At 39.9% G+C, this 20556-nt stretch overlaps 1 protein-coding gene across 4 annotated transcripts; it reads right to left on the bottom strand.

Moving 5' to 3' along the window:
* Nucleotides 1–3220: 3220 nt before the first annotated feature.
* LOC111162010 (acidic nuclear phosphoprotein 32 family member E) lies at nt 3221–19678 on the bottom strand. 4 transcript variants are annotated; one of them, XM_022526145.1, is made up of 7 exons: nt 19268–19678; nt 15816–15965; nt 15093–15215; nt 13963–14125; nt 12040–12218; nt 5972–6026; nt 3221–4774 (listed from the first exon to the last, which is right to left on the bottom strand). In XM_022526145.1, exons 1-7 carry the CDS (start codon nt 19319–19321, stop codon nt 4704–4706), a joined length of 795 nt encoding a protein of 264 aa, XP_022381853.1. In that variant the 5' UTR covers nt 19322–19678; the 3' UTR covers nt 3221–4703. The 4 variants fall into 4 exon arrangements, with proteins under 4 accessions (XP_022381853.1, XP_022381854.1, XP_022381855.1 ...); XM_022526146.1 differs by having other exon boundaries at nt 3221–4771; XM_022526147.1 differs by having other exon boundaries at nt 12076–12218.
* Nucleotides 19679–20556: the final 878 nt, after the last annotated feature.

Genomic DNA, 20556 nt, shown 5'->3' with positions numbered 1-20556 from the left:
TGCTGTTATGGGGTAACCCTGCTTCAGGCTTATCACCCGAAACAGTGACTAGATTTGTATGAAATAAAACTGTTTTACCAGTATATATGCTATTTGTAAAGATGCTCCTGGAGATCAACCCATTTTATAATTTCCATTTTGTGGTATAACCTGTTCTCCTCCTTCAAGTTAGGACTGATCAACAGACTAACACAAGTCACTGCCTCGGGCGAAGTCACCCAAGCCGGTTTTCAAATCTCAGGCTGATTAGTACATGAAAGAGGAATGCAGTAGTAGAATGCTATTATTAAGTAACAGCTGCAGAATATCATTGCATCCAATACTAGGAACTGAGGGGAAATTTTCAGCAACTGGGAGAATGTCACATGTTCCAAAGCCTCTCTTTAAAATACAGAAGGAATAAACACTACTTAAGTGTTTTGAATCACAATCTCACAGAATTGCTTCATTATCTAACACCACCAAAAACCTTTAGTGTAGTTCTATCATTTTCTTTAACCAAGGGGGAAAAGGCTTTAAATCTTTTAAGACGTAAAACACGTGCACACAAAAATACTAATTTTAATAAACAATTTCTATAGTTGAGATATACTTCAATATTTTCCATATCTCAAGGAGCAGAGTTCTGTAATTAAAATAACTTTTCAATATTAAACCGTAGGCAATCATGAAAACATTACTTAACATATTTGTGCCTTGACTTTGTAAAATACATTCCAGAGTTGTCTATAAATGAAACATGATGAAGATTTTTTTTTATTTGACAGAGAGCACACAAGCAGGGGGAACAGCAGAGGGAGAGGGAGAAGCAGGCTCCCCATTGAGCAGGGAGCCCAACAAGGGGCCCGATCCCAGAACCACAGGATCATGACCTGAATCCAAGGCAGACACCTAGCCAACTGAGCCACCCAGGCGCCCCAACAAATGAAACATGTTAAAAATCACTTCTCCCTTGAAAAACAAAAGACAGCAGAAAAATTGTTGGTTCAGGTTTCAATCAAGGTGAACACGCAAGAATTGTTTGTATTGGGGCACCTGGGTGGCTCAGTGGAGTCTGCCTTTAGCTCAGGTCATGATCCCAGGGTCCTGGGATCAAGTCCCGCATGGGGCTCCTTGCTCAGCAAGAAGCCTGCTTCTCCCCCTCTCTCTCCCCTTGCTTGCATTCCCTCTCTCACTGTGTCTTTCTCTGTCAAATAAATAAAATCTTTAAAAAAAAAAAAAAAGAATTGTTTGTATATTATCTAAGGATTCTGAAGAAAAAACTGCAATATAAATGAAGACTTTAGATTTCATTCGTTAAAACTATTGGTATACAGGGGTGCCGGGGTGGCTCAGTCGTTAAGTGTCTGCCTTCGGTTCAAGTCATGACCCCGGGGTTCTGGGATCGAGCCCCATGTTGGGCTCCCTGCTCAGCAGGGGCCCTGCTTCTCCCTCTCCCCTTCCCCCTGTTTGTGTTCTCTCTCAAATAAGTAAATAAAATCTTAAAAAAAAACCAAAAAACTATTTGTGTACAGCAGATTTATAATCACTGTAGTTAACTGTAGATAAGTTACTTCAACTATAGGTAACAAAGTTACTACTTCACACTAAAATACAGAAAGTACTGGCTCATTTGCTACAAAGTGAATGGAACTAGAGGGTATTACACTAAGTAAGTCAGAGAAAGAATTATCATATGACCTCACTCATATGTGGAATTTAAGAAACAAAACAAGAGGATCATAGGGGAAGAGAGGAAAAAATAAGATGAAACCAGAGAGGGATTCAAACCATAAGAGACTCTTAAATCATAGGAAATAAACTGAGGGTTGCTGGAGGGGAGTGGAGGGGGGGTTAGGGTAACGGGGTGAACATTAAGGAGGTCATGTGATGTAATGAGCACTGGATATTATAATATGACTGAAGAATCACTGAACTCTATTTCTGAAACTAGTAATACATTATATGTTAGTTCACTGAATTTAAATTTTAAAAAATTTAAAAGTACTGGCTCAGTTTGCAACTCTGAAAGGAAAATTAAGGGAATCCAGAACTTTTTCTGCTTCTTGGACAAAAAAAAATAAGGCAGATGATGGGTTAAATTATTACATTGTAATACCTCTTATGACATCCAAGTGTTTGAGAACTTCCAAGCTGTTTGTTTTTAAAAAGACTTTCAAAGCCCCCAGTGGTGGTGTTCAAAAAGTGAATGTCATACACTGAAACTAATAATTAACAACAAATCTTCCATTTATTGAAGCAATTCAATTTCAAAACTTAAAGTTACAGCAGTCACAGAAAAAAAAAAAAAACGGGGAACGGTCAGAAATAAAAGAATAATCAGGAGTGCTGCATTTTTTTTTAACACTGTCATGGCTTTATTCAAAACACAGTTGCACAAAAGTATTAACTTCAAAGTTTTTAAAGGAGAGTTTTGAGGAAATTTAACACACTATATACATACTGCCATATAAAGAGCATTAAAATAGGACCAAAAACTTCTACAAAATATAAAACCCGCCCTTACTTATTTGCATGAAAATACCACCCACAAAGCTAAATAAGTCTTAAAAAGTTATCTGGAGGCTCTAAATGTTGTTTTCAAACCAAAGAACTCTAATTTTGATTGCACAATAAGATGACTGGTAAGAAAGTCATTATATAGATTTCATTTTAAAAATAAGTATTTTATAGTCTGGCATATACTATGCGATGAGAATTCTTAGGGACTAAAACAGGGCTTTTCAAGTGTTAAAAAAGGAGTAAAATGTTAGCCTTTTGGAGATACCAGTCCCCCCACTGAACTTATTCCAAGAGTTTTATTTCAGTCACTTGTACAACTTTTTTAGTTTACCCACAAATAACTTTGTAATTTTTACTTTAAAACCCCAAGTCATACATCTGAAACTAAAAAAGAAGCTCTTCACTCCGTAATTTAAATGTGTCCCAGTATAGAAGTATAACTTCAATTAATTTGCTGATGCTAACTTTAAAAAACTCAGATATTCAAAACAGCGGAAAAAAATTAAGCCAAGATTTGAAAAGCAATTGCCTTGGGGTGCCTGGGTGGCTCAGTGGGTTAAGCCGCTGCCTTCGGCTCAGGTCATGATCTCAGGGTCCTGGGATCGAGCCCCGCATCGGGCTCTCTGCTCAGCAGGGAGCCTGCTTCCTCCTCTCTCTCTGCCTGCCTCTCTGCCTGCTTGTGATCTCTCTCTGTCAAATAAAATAAATCTTTAAAAAAAAAAAAAAAAAGAAAAGCAATTGCCTTGAACATGGAGCCTCAGCAACAAAAAGGGGAATGTACTTGTCTACTTATATTATCATATTTAGTAGCTGTATAAAGAAACACACCCAGCCTAAATATTTTTCTATTTTTAGTGGGTTTCCACTTGAAAACAAATCTTAATTTTAGCATTTAGTTTCAAATATTTTTCCAACTGCCCAGTGTATTCCAATTAAAAGTTATATCTGGTAATATCTTAAAACTGTAGGAAGAATAATTAAAGGTTCTACTCCGAAAAATTAGAAATACTTTGCAGTGTAGTATCTAAACCATTTGGGAAGCTAACCTCCCCCTAAATTTGACCTGACTGTCTCACTAATTATCAACAGGCAATTGTTCTAACTTCTGTGGAACAGCAATGCTGCTTCTAAAAGCTTCCTCTGCTTTTCTTTCTTCACCCTATTAATACAGTCTGCACATCTTGTCAACCAAGAGAGTTACAATAACCAGAATCTGTTGCATAAAGCTGTATTGATAATAGTATTTATAGCTCAGAAAATACTCAATTTCTTTCATTTAACTTGTTTAAAACTGAGACCGTCTGAAAAGGTTGCTGAGGTATAAAAGACTAAATAAAGGTCTTCCTGAAGAGCCATAAGTTTCCCAACTTTTTTTGGAGATAGAAGGAGGGGAGTGAAACAAGAAATGAAAGTGATCATAAAGGAATTGCTGGGAGGAAGAAAAAGAATGCACACTTAAAAACAAAGCAAAACTAACAACCGCTGGCATGTCATGATTTTCAGTGAGAAAAACAAAGGGCTCACCTGCATGTCTCGGAACTTAGTACAAGCATTTTTCCTTCAAAAATAAAATCTTATTAGTCACCTGGCTTAAAAGGTTTCAGAAGCCTCCACAAAAGCCTTGAACTATATTGTTGAATAGAACCTTTGCTATTCTGCTCCTACTTTCTAGGTTATTCATGTGACAAAAAAGCACCCAAATACCCATACCCAAAAAAACAAAAACAAGTCATTGCCTTCAAACTAAAGATCTCTGGGTCACCTCTAAAAATATAACCAACTTATCAGTCAAGAGACTATTTTCATTTCATATTCCAGCCGACTCTGATTTCAGTTAACTTATAAATAACTTTATAACCTTATGAATGAAATGCACCAAACTACGCCTGTGTAAAAGTGATCATGTTTTAATTATGGGCTAAAAATAACTAATACAGTGAGCCTGAATGAGAAAAATGAAGATTCTAAATAAATTTCACAATGGGGTCAACGAAAATTTTTTCTCTACATATGATATGATCATTAACAGACTAGTAAATCTTATTTGGAATGATAAGGCAAAAATAGTAAAACCACACTTTTCCTATAAAAAGTTACAGGTTATCTTCCGTAGGGATCGCTATGGTACATGAAGAAACAAAGAAGATGGGATCACTCTATTGCACACCCAGGAACATTAGGGAATCTGGTCTTAGAATGATCTAGTCATCTTCTTCATCTCCATCATCTTCAGCATCTCGTTTCCTTTTTTCCCCTCGAAGACCTTCTTCTTCTGAAAGAAGAATGAAAGAAAAATTTACGATGTATTTTTTACAAATGAGTATTTGTCAAATTACAGTTGTGAATGTATCTTATTGAAAACTTAATGGCATAAAAAATCATACGTCAAGTTTCCTCTCTGAATTTCTTTCAATTTTGGTGTACTGAACAGACTTAATAGACTTAGAAATCCATAAATAATGACAGCTTGCTGTGCACCCTTGTGGCCAAATCATGAAGTACAGACCAAGAACTAGGGGTTGGTCATTAAGAGTCATTAGTAAACTTTTAAATTTATTTTGAAAGGCCTAGGTAAAGAGTACTAGAGAGCAAATCTCAAAAGAACATTATCTGGGAGTTCAACTGCTCTTCTCTTAGGGACAAGGCTTCATTCATCCTCTTCAAAATCAAAGACCTAAGAAAATAATAAATTAAGCTCAAGGTTATCTCATCTCTTCATACCAGTTTTGAAAATAAATGTTATAGGCAGGTGGTTTTTTTTAAATGAAATTATTGAATGCCTTGAGAAAATCACTTTTTTTTTTTTTTAAAGATTATTTATTTATTTGAGAGAGAGAGAAAGCACAAGTAGTCAGAGCAGCAGGCACAGACAGAGGGAGAAGCAGGATCCCCACTGAGCAGAGAGTCCCATGCTGGGCTCAATCTCAGGACCCTGGGATCATGACCTGAGCCGAAGGCAGACGCTTAACCAACTGAGCCACCCAGGCGCCCCCAAAAATTACTCTTTTAAAAAGGTTTTATGGGGCACAGTGACTTAGCCAGACGTCTGCCTTCAGCTCAGGTCATGATCCCAGGGTCCTGGGATGGAGCCCTGCATCAGGCTCACTGCTCGGCAGGAAGCTTGCTTCTCCCTCTCCCACTCCCCCTGCTTGTGTTCCCTCTTTTGCTGTCTCTCTCTCTCTCTCTCTGACAAATAAATAAATAAAATCTTTAAAAAAAAAAAAAAAAAATTCCCTCTATCCCTCTCCTCCTACAACCCCCACTACCACTTGCACGCTCTCTCCTTTCTCTAAAAAAAAAAAAAAAAAAAAAAGGAAGAAGGTTTTACACCTCTCAAGGCACTCTATGTTACCAAAATCAAATCAGGGGCCAGTAATAATTTGAATTATTAGAAACACATTCTTTAAAGCATGTGAATAATAGCTCTAACTTTAATGTCAGGATTCCTTTTATGGCAAATGCAACTCACCCTCTTCTTCCTCTTCTTCCCCTTCTTCAACATAGTCATCATCATCTTCTTCATCCTTGAAAACCAAATATTCAGTTTGAGAATAAAAAGCCTTGACATACTTTTCACCGTTTGGTAGTAATACATTCCAACAAAAGCAAAAAAACATGGTTATTCTGTGAATGTTCTAACAACCTCTGCCTAACACATAAGTCTTTTTTAAGAATGCAACTAAATCTAGCTTATGAAAATAAGTTACATTTTAGACCAGCACTGTTTAAAAGAACTTTCTGGAACAATGGAAATGTTCTGCATCTGTGCTATCCACACGTGGCCACTGAGCATTTAACATGTGATCAGCACAAGGGTGCCTGGCTGGCTGAGTCAGTAGAGCATGCAACTCTTGATCTCAAGGTTGTGAGTTCGAACTCCACGGTGAGTGTAAAGATTACTTAAAAATAAAAAATCTTTAAATAATTATAAAATAAAATAAAATGTGACCAGTACAAATGAGGAACTCAATTTTTCATTTTATTTAATTTTAACTTAAATAACCAAAATGTGCCCAGTGGCTACTGTAATGGACAGAGTTAACATGACAATTTCAAAGAAAGGTTTCCTATTTTATAGAGTGAGATACAAGTTACCTGAATCCTAGCCCCAACATAGTTACATGCATTGAATAAGTCACTTAATCTCCCTGGACCTCATTTTTCCAATCAATAAAGGAAAGTGTTCATCTAAAAAGATCTATAAGTTTCTCCTATGTCTAAAAATCTACACATCAAAATAGCAATATCAATAAAACCACAAAACTTGATCTACAATTTTTACTGAAGGAGCTGTTCCAGATAGCTCAGATGTAAACACAGCCTTGAAATATCATAACAGGTTTTTTTGTTGTTGTTTTTTGTTTTTTTTACTTTAACCAATTGGGATAGAAATCTCTAAAGTGCCCTTCTACCATTTTATGCTAAACCTAACAAACCTTTCTCTTGAATAATCAGTCATAATCATTTGATCATGAACATAACACTAATTAGTATATCCTGATTCCCTCAGGGCCTATCAAAATATGTATGATGGTTTTCTCCTTTTAAAAACGACCCTGCAGGTGCCTGGGGAGCTCAGTTGGTTGGGCGACTGCCTTCAGTCGCGGGCTCCCAGGATCGAGTCCCACATTGGGCTCCCAGCTCCATGGGGAGTCTGCTTCTCCCTCTGACCCTCCCCCCTCATGCTCTTTCTCTCATTCTCTCAAATAAATAAATAAAATCTTTAAAAAATAAATTAAATATAATTTATTTTATTTATTTATTTATTATTTATTTATTTTATATTTTAAAAAATAAAGTAAAATAAAAAATAATAAATAAAAATGACCCTGGCCTCTAGTTTAAATTGTATCTTTTCCTAGTTTTCATGCCTTCTTCTTTTCAATTTCACTACTTCAATTTTAATTTGCTATGGATTCAGAAAATAGACTGTCAAGCTTATTAGAGAATTGAATATAAGAGAAAATAGGTTTAGAATAACAGCTTGAACACTCACCTACGTAGAAAGAAAATGTCTTTTGTTGCTAAATTTTGGCTAATCAGAGGTCTTTTACACTTACCGCCATGTTCTAAATAGTTCAGTTCTACCATATGTTTGAAAAAAATAGAACCAATCTAGGGTCTCCCCTCCAACCCCACAAAAGTTTAATGCTCCTTAAAAATACTTTTAAGTGGCAAATGTCAAAAACTCCTGTGTAGTTAGGGGAAAACTTGGACAACCCATCCTTTTCATAGTATCCACAGTCCCATTCGTGTCTAGAAATACTAAACAGAACCTGATTTCCCAGCATGTAGGTAGAATCCCCTGAGAAACTCGACTGTAGGAAACTTGTATCAGAAAACAATCTTATAGGGCGCCTGGGTGGCTCAGTGGGTTAAGCCGCTGCCTTCGGCTCAGGTCATGATCTCAGGGTCCTGGGATCGAGTCCCACATCAGGCTCTCTGCTCAGCAGGGAGCCTGCTTCCCTTCCTCTCTCTCTGCCTGCCTCTCTGCCTACTTGTGATCTCTCTCTGTCAAATAAATAAATAAAATCTTAAAAAAAAAATAAAAAAAGAAAACAATCTTATAGAACCAATTCAAACACTGAAAAGCATTCTGTACCAGAATACCATCAAGATACAAAGAGGAGAAGGAATAAATGGGGTAGTCAGTAGCATAAAAAGGAATCACAATAAAAATCGGAGAACCTAAAGCTTTAAACTAAAGCGGAAAACAAAGGAAGGGAGGGTAGAGGAGAGGGGACAGGGAAGGGGACAGGGAAGGGGGAGGGAGGGGAAGGAAAAGGAAAGAAAGAAAAGAGAGAGAGAGAGAAAGAAAGATAAGGGGCACATCTTAAACATCTCAGATCTGTGGAGAATGATAAATGAGGATGTTTAAGTATTTGTGATTTTTTAAAAAAACACTTGAGATACTAATCACATTTATACTTTGACAATTTAGAAAACCCCAAGTCTCAAAATCTAACTGCTTCTCCGGATTTTGTTTTAAACAAAATATGCTTAGATTACTTGATTCATGCTTTTAAGCCTTTCTTAAAATGGGAAGTACAGCTGACATACAGTATTATGTGAGTTTCAGGGGCACAACACGGTGATTCCATAAGGCTACACCTTAAGCTTTGCTCACCACAAGGACAGCTATCATCTAAGCCTTCAGTTTTTAGTGTCATCTATTAGATGATATCCCTCAATAAAAACAGCTTTCACCAGAAGCTTGTTCAGTAGAAACTATGATCTTTCCCTAACTAATGGGAAAGAACTGTTTGCTCATTGTACTCTGTAGAGTCCAGAGGGATTACAATTCCCAATTCTTCTAAAGTCCCCATCCCCATTTTTAAAGAAATATACTACACAAACATAAAGCCCTTCTTTATACATATTAATTTCTGACCTCTGAAGAGTAATTGAAATAAAAATGATACTCAAACCAAAAACAGCTACTCAATTCCCGTTTCCATCTCCTTCTACTTTCTTTTTAAATCTCAACAGTCTCGGAAGCTTGTACTGACTTTCATCTTCTAAAAAATATGTTTAAAACATAACTAATTAAGGGGCGCCTGGGTGGCTCAGTGGGTTAAGCCTCTGCCTTCGGCTCAGGTCATGATCTCAGGGTCCTGGGATCAAGTCCCGCATCAGGCTTTCTGCTCAGCAGGGAGCCTGCTTCCTCCTCTCTCTCTGCTTGCCTCTCTGCCTACTTGTGATGTCTCTCTCTCTCTCTCTCTCTCTGTCAAATAAATAAATAAAATCTTTGAAAAAAAAAACATAACTAATTAAAAATACTAAAAACATCATTTTTAATATTCAAACCATTCATCATGTTTGAAAGCTTCTGGTACGTGTTATCCAGGTATTACACTGACCTGACGTTGTGGTTATCATCTCAGAGATTTTTACTCCAAACTTGACTGTGTCACTTTTATTTTACTTATTTATTTTTAAGAGAATCTTCTTTTTTTTAAGATTTTATTTATTTATTTGACAGACAGAGATCACAAGTACACAGAGAGGCAGGCAGTGAGAGAGGTGGAGGCAGGCTCCCTGCCGAGCAGACAGCCCGATGCGGGGCTCTATCCCAGGACCCGGAATCATGACCTGAGCTGAAGGCAGAGGCTTTAACCCACTGAGCCACCCAGGTGCCCCAAGAATCTTTTTTATTTTTAAGATTTTATTTATTCACTTTTGCAACAGAAAGAAAGAGAGAGAGAGAGAGAGAGAGAGGGAAAGCATGGGCGGGGGAGGGACAGAGGGAGAAGCAGACTCCCCACTGAGCAGGGAGCCCCACTGGGGACTCAGTCTGGGAGGGAGCCCCACCTGGAACTCAATCCCAGGACCCTGGGATCATGACCTGAGCCAAAGGCAGATGCTTAACCAACTGAACCTCCCAGGGACCCTGACTATGCCACTTTTAGTTAATGTTCCCCAAAATTCAATGGAATGATAAACACAAACATTTGCAGTTGCTTGAAAGTCATTTTTAAACTACTTAATACTGGGGCTGCCTGGGTGGCTCAGTGGGTTGAGCCTCTGCCTTCAGCTCGGGTCATGACCTCACGGTCCTGGGATCGGGTCCCACATCGGGCTCTCTGCTAGGCAGGGAGCCTGCTTCTTCCTCTCTCTCTCTCTCTCCACTTGTGATCTCTCTCTGTCAAATAAATAAAATATTTAAAAAAAATAAATAAATAAAGTACTTAATACTATACAGACTTAATGAAGAATTCCTGACAAAGACAAAAGCCAAATAACATGAGTCCATTATTTTATTAAATAACTTAAAACTTAGACACCTGGGGGCTAAGTCAGTTAAGCATCTGCCTTTGGCTCAGGTCATGATCCCAGGGTTCTTGGGATCAAGTCCTGCATCCAGCTCCTTGCTCAGCAAGGAGCCGCTTCTCCCTCTGCCTGCCACTTCCCCTACTTGTGCTCTCTCTGTCTATCTAACAAATTAACTCTTTTATAAATAAACAAACAAACAGGGGCAAAATATTCATGCTGTATGCTGATGTAAACTGAACGGGCTGATTTTCTCTAGGAATGCTTAAATGCTTATTGTACAGCTGCTGATTCACTAAGGCCCCAAACAAGTTTAAGTTCTATTTTTCCACATTAGTTTCATATTTAAAATGGTATCAGAAAAAAAATTATCATCGATCAGTGATATTATCTATCTAACCAATGTAAAAGTCATTAGGAGAACAAATAAGAATAACAACAAATAAAAACAAAAATAACAAATAACAACTTCTAGTCTAAATAAGACATATTATTTTTGATAATAAAAAACTTGAATTATGAAAATAAAACTCAGTAATTTAAAAACATTAGGAGGAAACAGTAATTCCCAGGAGCTAAAGATCATTTGTTCAAGTCAACTGACACTTCCTATGAGCTTACAATGTCCCTGTCAGTGTATGAGATGCTGATATACAAAGACAGATGACCATCCCCTTGAGGAGCTCACCATCTAGGAGAAAGTGGCCAAATAAACAAGTTTTTACAAAAGTGCCTACAGGCAACAGAAGACTAACTGAGATTCAAAGGTAACAGAGGAAGGAGAGATTATCTATAAAAAGTTACAGAAAGCTTCAATAATGAGACAACTCCAGAACTAAATTTTTAAAGAGCTCACAAAGCATGATCTAAGTTTTTAAAGAGCTCACAAAGCACGCACAAAGTGTGCTCTCTCTCTCCCTCTAGTATATAAGTAAGTAAAATGTCACGAATGTGTACATAAAATCAGTGCACTTTCCAGGCTTCAACTATACTTATGTTTACCTTTGTAAAAAAGAAAATAAAGTTGATCAGAAAGCATGGGTAGAAAGTCATTTCAGATAAGAGCAAACAATGTTATCTACAGACAGAAAGGCAAGAAACAGCCTGGTATGACAATTAAATTTGGTATTGAGGGAAAAGAGGCTGGAGAAGGAAGCAGGGGCCAGATAATGATAGGCCTTGTATGCTTGGGTGGCAACAGGGAAACATTAAAGTGTTTCAACATTAAAGTGATACCATCACATCTGCATTCAGGCGAGGCAGGCACAAACCGAAACATGCAAGAGACACTTAAGTGGTGATACTGTATTCAGACAGGCCATTTGGAAAGCTACTACAAAACTGTAAGCAAGAAATCATCAGGGCAACAAAAGTTTTCCTGAATGCCTACAATGTGCCAGTGACTAGACACTTGACATATATTATCTTCTTAAATCCTTCAAAAAAGCCTAAGAGGTTGATACAATCTTTGTTTTACAAAGAAGGAAGCTGAGGCTCCGAAACTTTTGTAAAATGTTTCCACCACACTTTGAAGTGCCCGGCAGAATGGATTTGAAAGGTATCTGGGCAGTAAAATCAATATGCGTTTAGGATTATCTGGATACAGTCTGAGCTGGGGGACAGTGGGAAAAAGGACAGGCAAGACAGATACACTCAGACCCACACGTTAGGAACAACTTTCAGATTTCTACACAACTCACTATTTATAGTACTTGGCCCTATGCCTAAATAATTAATTTTCAGCACACATAAAAAGTGTCCATTCACCTGGATTTCTTCTTTCATTAAGTATGAGAGGCCCACTTCCTCTTCTCCCTCTCCCAGCTCTGAGCCTGCTTCATCTTCATCCTCATCCTCATCCTCCTCCTCTTCCTCCTCCTCTTCTTCATATTCTTCAGGTGGACCAGCTTCATCCTCCTCTTCTTCTTCATCATCTTCATCTCCATCTTTAAAAATATTTTAAAAGATGAGCAAATGGCTGAGCAAATTTTCTTGCAAGTATGTTGATCCTATCCACCCTTGCCCCAGTCACTTCAAATTCTTAAGCCAACGGGTAGGTGGAAAGTATCTCAGGGTGATTTTCTTTTTTTAAGATTTCCCTTTTAAGGGGTGGGTGGGTGGCTGAGTCGGTTAAGCGTCCGACTCTTGATTTCAACTCAGGTCATGATCTCAGGGTCATGAGTCAGGCTCCATACTCAGTGGGAAGTCTCCTTGACTCTTTCCCTCTGTGCCTCTCCCTGCTTATGCACACACGCGTGCTCTCTCTCTCTCTAAAATAAATAAGTAAATCTCTAAAAAAAAAAAAAATTCCCTTTTACAACATCCATATTTACTATTTGAGAAATATGGTTTCTATTTTTTTTTTTAGGTTTTATTTATTTATTTGACACAGAGAGAATGAGGACAAGCAGGGGGTAGGGACAGAGGAAGATGGAGAAACAGACTCCCCACTGAGCAGGGAGCCCGAGGATGTGGGGCTTGATCCCAGAACACTGGGATCATGACCTGAGCCGAAGGCAAACACTTAACCAACTGAGCTACCCAAGCGCCCCAAGAAATACGGTTCCTATTTTTTACTTTTTTTTTTTTTTAAAGATTTTATTTATTTGAGAGAGAGCGCGAGCAAGCTAGAGCATGAGCCGGGGAAGGGAGAGGGAGAAACAGACTTCCCTGCTGAGCAGAGAGCCCAATGTGGGACTCAATCCCAGGACCTTGGGATCATGACCTGAGCTGAAGGCAGATGTTTAACCCACTGAGCCACCCAGACGCCCCAAAATATGGTTTCTAAATACTGAAATATTTCCAACATACAGATTTTCATTGAAACATTACATGCACTAAAAAGTTTGTTTTACCTTGTGGACACTTCAAAACCACCTTCTCTATCATTCTGTCATTTTCTATCAGATTTCTTTTTACAGTAAAAAAATTTTCAACCAAGAATAACAGTGTCCCATTACTAACAAGAGCCATTCCATCATCTGATCTGTTAGTCACCCATTTATCCAATAATATATATTCACCATCTAATTCTAGAACATTTCCATAACCCCACACACACACCCCACACTTCAAAAAAACCCACAGTCATTAACAGTCACTCCCCATTCTCCTCTCACCCAGCCCTGGCAACCACTACTCTACTTTCTGTTTCTATGAATTTGCCTATTCTGGACATTTCATACAAATGGAGTCACAAAAAATGTGGCCTTTTGTGTCTGGCTTCTTTCACTACATAGAATGTTTTCAATGTTAGAGCTCGTATCAGTAGTTCATTCATTCTTATGACTGAAAAATATTTCATTGTATGGCTATATTGCATTGTTTATCCATCAGTTGACAGACCATTCGGGTTGTTTCTATTTCTTGACTATTATGGATAACACTACAAAAAGGAATGATTCCTTTTTTTTTAAAAAGGTACTATTTAACAAGTTCCCACTTTTACCAGGTAGTGGTTAAACAAGTTTATACGGATATAAAATATCACAGAGCTTGACAGTATAATAATCATTTAATTCCCCAAAGGTATCAGAAACCTGAAAGAAGAAATACAGGATTAGGGTTGTGGGTTTTGTAATTTTTCTTGTCTTACTAACATCTTTTTTTTTCAACACCTAAATATCCAAGCCCAATCGAAATGGCATCGCTAGGCTGGAGCCTATATTTACAAGCATCAAGAATGATTACCCTCATCCTCCTCTTCTGAGTCTGGTGCTTCGTTATCCTCCTGATCAAATCCATCTAAGTAGGTGATTTGCTGCAGCAGCTCAAAAATACTTTCTCTGTAATCTTCCAGGTTTGTGATCTCACAGTTAAACAAGTCGAGACTTTTCAAATTTTTAAGATTTTGCTGGAAAAGTAAAAAGTTAAAACTTAAACATTTCAAGATTTTAAATACTATGTTCTTTCTGTTTGATTCATGAACCAGAAAATATATATTTGAAATCAAAAGAATGACTTGGGGGTTTTTCAAATTTTATGATGAAGAGTTTTGGTATCAATTATCTCTCTTTTTTTAAAAGATTTATTTATTTGAGAGACAGAGAGAGGGAGGGAGCAAGTGAGCACAAGGGGAGGAGAGAAAAGGGAGAGGAAAAGGCAGGGAGGCAGGATCCCCATTGAGAAGGGTAGGGAGCGGGGCTGGATCAGATCTGGGACCTCAGAATCACACCTTAGCTGAAGGTAGAAGCTCAACCAGCTGTGCGACCCACGCACCCCACCCCCACCCCAACCCCCAATAGCAATTCTCTTAATGAGGCCCTGTATGTAAACTCCACAAGAATAGGAATTTTGTTTCCACCACTGAATCTCCAGCACCTGGCTTAGTGCCTTACTATAGTAGCCATTCAATGTATTTTGTTGACCAAGTAGGTACATAAATAGGCAACAACAATAATGTGTTTAGCTTAAATCCAGTCAAGCTCCTTGTCAACAATTTCAACCTTCTCCCAAGCTTTTTAAAATTGGAGCAACAATTTTTGTGGGTTTCACTTCATCTCATACCAGGAAAGAAAGGAGCAAATAAAATAACTTAAAAAAAAAAAATCAAGAAGGAAGGAAAAAGAATAGAACTTAATACTGAGAAGTTTAAAACCAGATATTCAACTCCTTAAGTTAATGATAAATAAATTTCTCTTAGATTTAAAAATTTACCTGTTTCACTCTAAGAGAAAACAGTAAAACATATAGATACATATAGATAAAAACCTTTAAGAAATTCAGAAGTTTCAAAGAGTGAAATATAAATCAGCAAGATAAAACACAAGCAATCTCAGCAGACAACCAAAAAATACGAAGTTCAGAGACTTTCCACTCACCAAAGCTTCTACTGTACTGAGATCTTTGATTTTGTTTCCACTCAGATTGAGGTAGGTAAGATTAGGACATTTCTCTGCCAGGACTTCCAAACCTCCAGAAATTATATTGTCACTAAGTTCCAACTATATATTCAACATGGAGGAAAAACAAACAATGATGAAGGCTTAGAGCAAATCCGATTTTTTTAAGTTTTTTTATTTTTTAAATAATCTTTACACCCCATGTGGGGCTCGAACCCACAATCCTGAGATCAAGAGTTGCACGTTCTGAGTCAGCCAGGAGCACCCAGATTTTTAAAATATACCAATTTAAAGAAGAAAAACAACTGTCATTCTCTCTAGCTTCAAGAGACTGTCACAACTTACTAATTTCCAAATTCCTACCCATAATCACCAAATAATATATTAGAACTCCTATATAATAAGCTTCTAACCCAAGTTTGGTTCCAGATGTGTTACAGATAGACTTTATGTTTCAGAGAAAAACATTTGGTAGATATTAAGCCCAAATTGATATCATAAAACAATTTCATTATTAAACTTAAATTTTTAAAAGCTGTATTAGAGCTGATTCTAAAAATCCTACATAACCCATTCTCTTATCTCTAGAAATTTAGAACCTTCTAATTAAAAGGCAGAATGGTTGTTTCATTTGGCCAAAACCTAGACATACTAGCCCTTGACATCAAAACTATGATGATTTCGCACTTAATACCAACTTACCTTTCGAAGTTTATTTAAGCTGGGCAACCGGGCCAGTGAACTTAGTTCCACATTAGCCATACTCAGAAACTCTAGTTTTTTAAAAGTATCATTCAGACCTTCAATTTCCCCATTGACACAAAGGCAATTATCAAGGACTAACTCTGTCACCTGTAAGACAGAAAATGAATGATTCTTTACTTTGAGTCTGTTTAGCAAAAGACCTGGGTCAAGACACACTGGAAATGTGAATATTAAAACCATGAATCCCCCTTACACAGATCCTTTTCATTCTCTCCTCCCCTATCAAAAATTTAAATACAATCTAAAGTCATCATTATAAGTTAAACTTTTAAATTTAAACTTAGACCAAGAAGTTCAATGCCTGCTCAAATCCCTGATGCATAAAAAATAAAACTTTGGGGATGCCTGGGTGGCTCAGTTGGTTAAACAGCTGCCTTTGGCTCAGGCCATGATCCCAGCATCCTGGGATTGAGTCTCTCATCGGACTCAAGGCTCCACAGGGAGCCTACTTCTCTCTGCCTCTGCCTGCCACTCTGCCTGCTTCTGTGTGCTCTTTCTCTCTCTCTGACAAATAAATAAATAAAATCTTTTTTTTTAAATAAATAAATAAATAAATAAAACTTTGAAAAAGGTCCCGTGTGAAACTTGCTTCTGCCCCTGATAAGAAGGATTCTCAGAGCATATATTTACGTAGCGAGGGGATACCCAGACTACTGGGAAAGGATTCAAGTGAGCTGCCCTAAAACAGCAGGTAGAAGAAAGGAAACTATTTCATTCACATTAAAACACCCTTATCTTCAGTTGATAAATGCTACCATAACTCAAAAATACCTTGTTACCTTTCATGAAGAAATGTTAGAAAGCTCATTTTGAGAAAGCTGGCTTTCGGAGGTTATTTGTTCTTAATGGCAGGGCCAAACAATGTCACCCAGAACAATACATCCTTGACAAGATGTTATTTCTCCATAACACCCTAGTAGCATTTTTGTGGACTTCTCCCCATTGCGGGGTGGACAGGGTAAGTTAGGCTGCATCCCCTTATCACATCAGAGTTGTAGAACAAAACCTGCTGGTTTTGTTAGACTTAATCTAAGGGGGAGACAGGAGATCCCGGATCTCTACTCCCAGTGCAAAAATATGTTTGAGGAATTCTGAGGGCTAAAAACTAAACAAGGAATGCCACCTTCTTTATTTGAATATGACTTTGACATAATTATTTTAGAGACCAGAGTAGACATATAATCTCCTGTTTAGAAGTAAGGAAGCCAAGGGGCGCCTGGGTGGCTCAGTGGGTTAAAGCCTCTGCCTTCAGCTCAGGTCATGATCTCAGGGTCCTGGGATAGAGCTGAGATGGAGCCCCGCATCAGGCTGTCTGCTCAGCAGGGAGCCTGCTCCCCGCCCCCCAACCTCTGCCTGCCTCTCCGCCTACTTGTGATCTCTCTCTGTCAAATAAATAAATAAAATCTTTAAAAAAAAAAAAAAAAGAAGAAGAAGAAGAAGTAAGGAAGCCAAGGCCCAAAGGGTAAGAATGACTTGGCTAGGGTCACACACTTAGTATGACAGAGCTGTGCTTCCACTCTAAATTTTCTGACTCCTAGTCTAGGTGAATGGAGGAGAGAAGGCCACCAGATTTGGTGTCAAAAAACCAGTTCTTCCACTTGAGTAAAGAACTTCACTTCCCTGGGACTCCGTTTGCTAATTTGGATTCTAGAACAATACAATCCACCTTACAAGTCTGTCTGAAAGAGAAAGGTAAATAACAAACACAAAAAGTGTTTTGTAAACTATAAAGAGATATACAAATATAAGAGATGGTTATTACACCCTAAGGGAGGAAGGAGAGGCTGCAAAAAGACAACGTCTGGCACCCCCCAAAATTGTAGAGGAAATTCCTATGGGTAAACAAAAGAGGGTGGGGGAGCAAATCTACTTTTCCAACCCAAGACATACAAAAAAGCATTCTAAATGTGTGCTCCTGAGAGGGAGTTTTTAAAGTTTGATTTTGTTTTCTTGCAGCCCCCAAAGAGTAAGCCCTAGAAAACTCCCAGCTCCCTCTGGATGATAGTACAGACTCTTTCCTTTTCCTTGCCTTTTGCTAATTTCAGGGAACCAGAGACTTAAAAAAGAAAAAGGGAAAAAAAAAGTATATAAAGACCTTGGGTTCCCACTGCGCACGCCTCCACAGCCCACCAAACAGACCTACTTATCTTCTGCCCTGGTAGGCACCGGCACCACCCTCACCCCTTTTGAAAACAACTACATCCCTTAGAATCCACTTCTAGTGTTTATTTCAGAGGCCGCAATTAACAAGACTCTTGACGCTCTCTTCTGCGGTCTGAAGTGCCAGGTTCCTAGCTGGCTAGCGGCCGCGCTCTCGCGACCAGCCGCTCCGACCCACGGGAAACCCCACACGGGGCGGGGACTCCTCAAGAGAAAGAGGGGTCGCCTCCCCGCCGGCGTTCCCAGCGCCTCCGCCCCGGGCGGGGAGGGCTGGGAGAAGCCGAGGAGGGTGCCCTCGAAAAGGAGGCGGAAACGCCTCCCGTCCGACCCCCGAAAAGTTGGCCGCGACCAGCTTCACGTGGCCCCTCCCAATCCCGTCTCTTTAACTAAGGGGACAGCAGCCAGAGAGCATCATTTCGTTTCGCCGAATCTATCTTTAAAGCACAAAACTACTACGACCCATTTGAGTTTTTTGAGACCTTCTCCAGGGATCAAATTCGGAGTTGCGACCACTACGACACGACACGCCGAATATCGTGACACCGCGGGGGGACGAAGAGGATTACGCCTCGCGTCCCCTCCTCACCTCGTCTCTGCGGCGACTCCCAAAACTTACCCGCGGCGGGGGAACCGACCGCTGACCCAGATTCCGCCCCACCGCGGTCAGCGCGCGCCCCTTCCCGGGGGAGTGGGCGCCGCCAGCAGTAGGCGGTCCTGAGACCTCCGGGGACCCCAGCCCGCGCCCGGCGCGACGTCAGACACCCGGGCCTCGAGGAGGGGGGCACCCTCCCAAAAAGAGAAAAAGAGTTGGCAGCATTGCAGAAAAGTTGGACTAACTTCTCAGGCGACGATGGCTGCGGCAGGGGCAAGTGGGACTGGGGGGTCGCGCCCACGCCGCTGGCCCCCAGGAGGAGGAGGGAACCAAGCGCCGGAGCGGACCCCAGCACCCCGCTTTCCGCCCCCACCAGGCCTGGACTCCCGATTCGTAGAGAGCCTAAAGAGGCTAAGACCCCCAGGCACACACAAAAACGCCCCTAGAAACTTAAACCCTTCGCCATTTTAAGTAGAAGATTTTAATGATTTAACACTTAAAATTAAATATCCCCCAACCCTAACCCCAGGTGGGGAATAATTCATTACCCCTCCGCACACACATACCCGGACCCCCAGAAACCCGATCCTCTGAATACAGGTCTGGTGGGGAAGGGGAGGGGGCTGAGTCATCTCACCTCCTCCGGGGCTCTGTTCCTTAACTCCAGGTTAATCCTCTTCTTCATCTCCATGTCCTCCTCCTGCTCTTCTGCTATTACTCCCTTCCCTTACCCTTTCCTGCCTTTCCCACTACCCCCAACCCTTAAATTTTAAAAGATCTGGAAATGAATGAAAAGAAAAGCAAATATAAACGCCCACCACCTCCAGATAGGTGTGGGGGGAGAAAGAATAGAATAGCAAATGGAGTCCAAGGAGTTGGGATTCTAACTCGGCTGCCCCCACCTCCTTGTCCACACACTCGCGCGCACTCACACGCACGCATACACACACAAGTACGCACACACGCGCGCGCGCGCACACACACACACACACATACGCACACACACACACACACACACACACACACACACACACACACACACCGCAGTTCCTTCCCCTTCAATGGCTGCTCTGAGACTGAGCCTCCATGACACGGCACCGCCAACCCCCTGGCCTACACTCCACCCACCTCCCGAATGTATTGGTTAATTCTTCAGCATCGCACTGTTTCATTGGACCGCATAAGTGTCCATCAGTCTTCTGGGTGGACCTGAACCAGAAGCGCTGTATCTATTGGCTACAACCAAGCGCGCAGTTAACTCCGATAGGTTCGGGAGGGTGTTCGTCCTGGGGAAACGATTTTGAATCCCAGTAGCCCCCCTCCTTTTCTTTGTGTGGTTGGCGCGCTTTCCCTAGGCGTTCGGACGGTTTTAATACCTGCTGGATTTGTTTTTTTCGGTTTTGTTTTTAGCGTGAAATGGAGGAACAAAGCAACATTATGGGCCCAGGTTGCAGGACTGATAATTTTGCACACAAATACGCACTAGCTCTTGGCTGTTTTAAAGCCCCTTGCAGCCGAGGTGCACGTGAGCTTTCGTGGCACTGCTCGGCTGGGGATAGGCTTCTGGTGCAGAGCTAGACGCTGGATAAAGATAGTATTTTAGCTTCCAACATGAAGGACTGAACGTTTTTGAAACAGTTGGGTGAAGTATATAAGTTAGGCATCTTTAAACAAAACTAGCCCGGAGGAATTGTTACTTAGGTAATTGTTGCTGTAATGAACATTAAGCAAGACCTTGGAGGAAAAACAGTGCTGGACTAGTGAAAATCAGACTTCAGTTCGCCTGGAAATGGTACTGCAATGCCTCTCCTTTCTCATTTCCCTTTGGTTGGTTTCCATGGATATCTCTAGGTTAAATGTGCTTTTATATTTTTTAAGTCTTTTTTTTTTTTTTCCTTTAAGATTCTATTTATTTGACAGAGTGAG

Source organism: Enhydra lutris, unplaced genomic scaffold (assembly GCF_002288905.1).
Source record: "Enhydra lutris kenyoni isolate GAN:26980312 unplaced genomic scaffold, ASM228890v2 scaffoldscaffold88, whole genome shotgun sequence".
Classification (NCBI taxonomy): domain Eukaryota; kingdom Metazoa; phylum Chordata; class Mammalia; order Carnivora; family Mustelidae; genus Enhydra; species Enhydra lutris.
The sequence above is the reverse complement of the archived record's forward strand: the minus strand, read 5'-3'. Positions and strand labels throughout refer to the sequence as shown.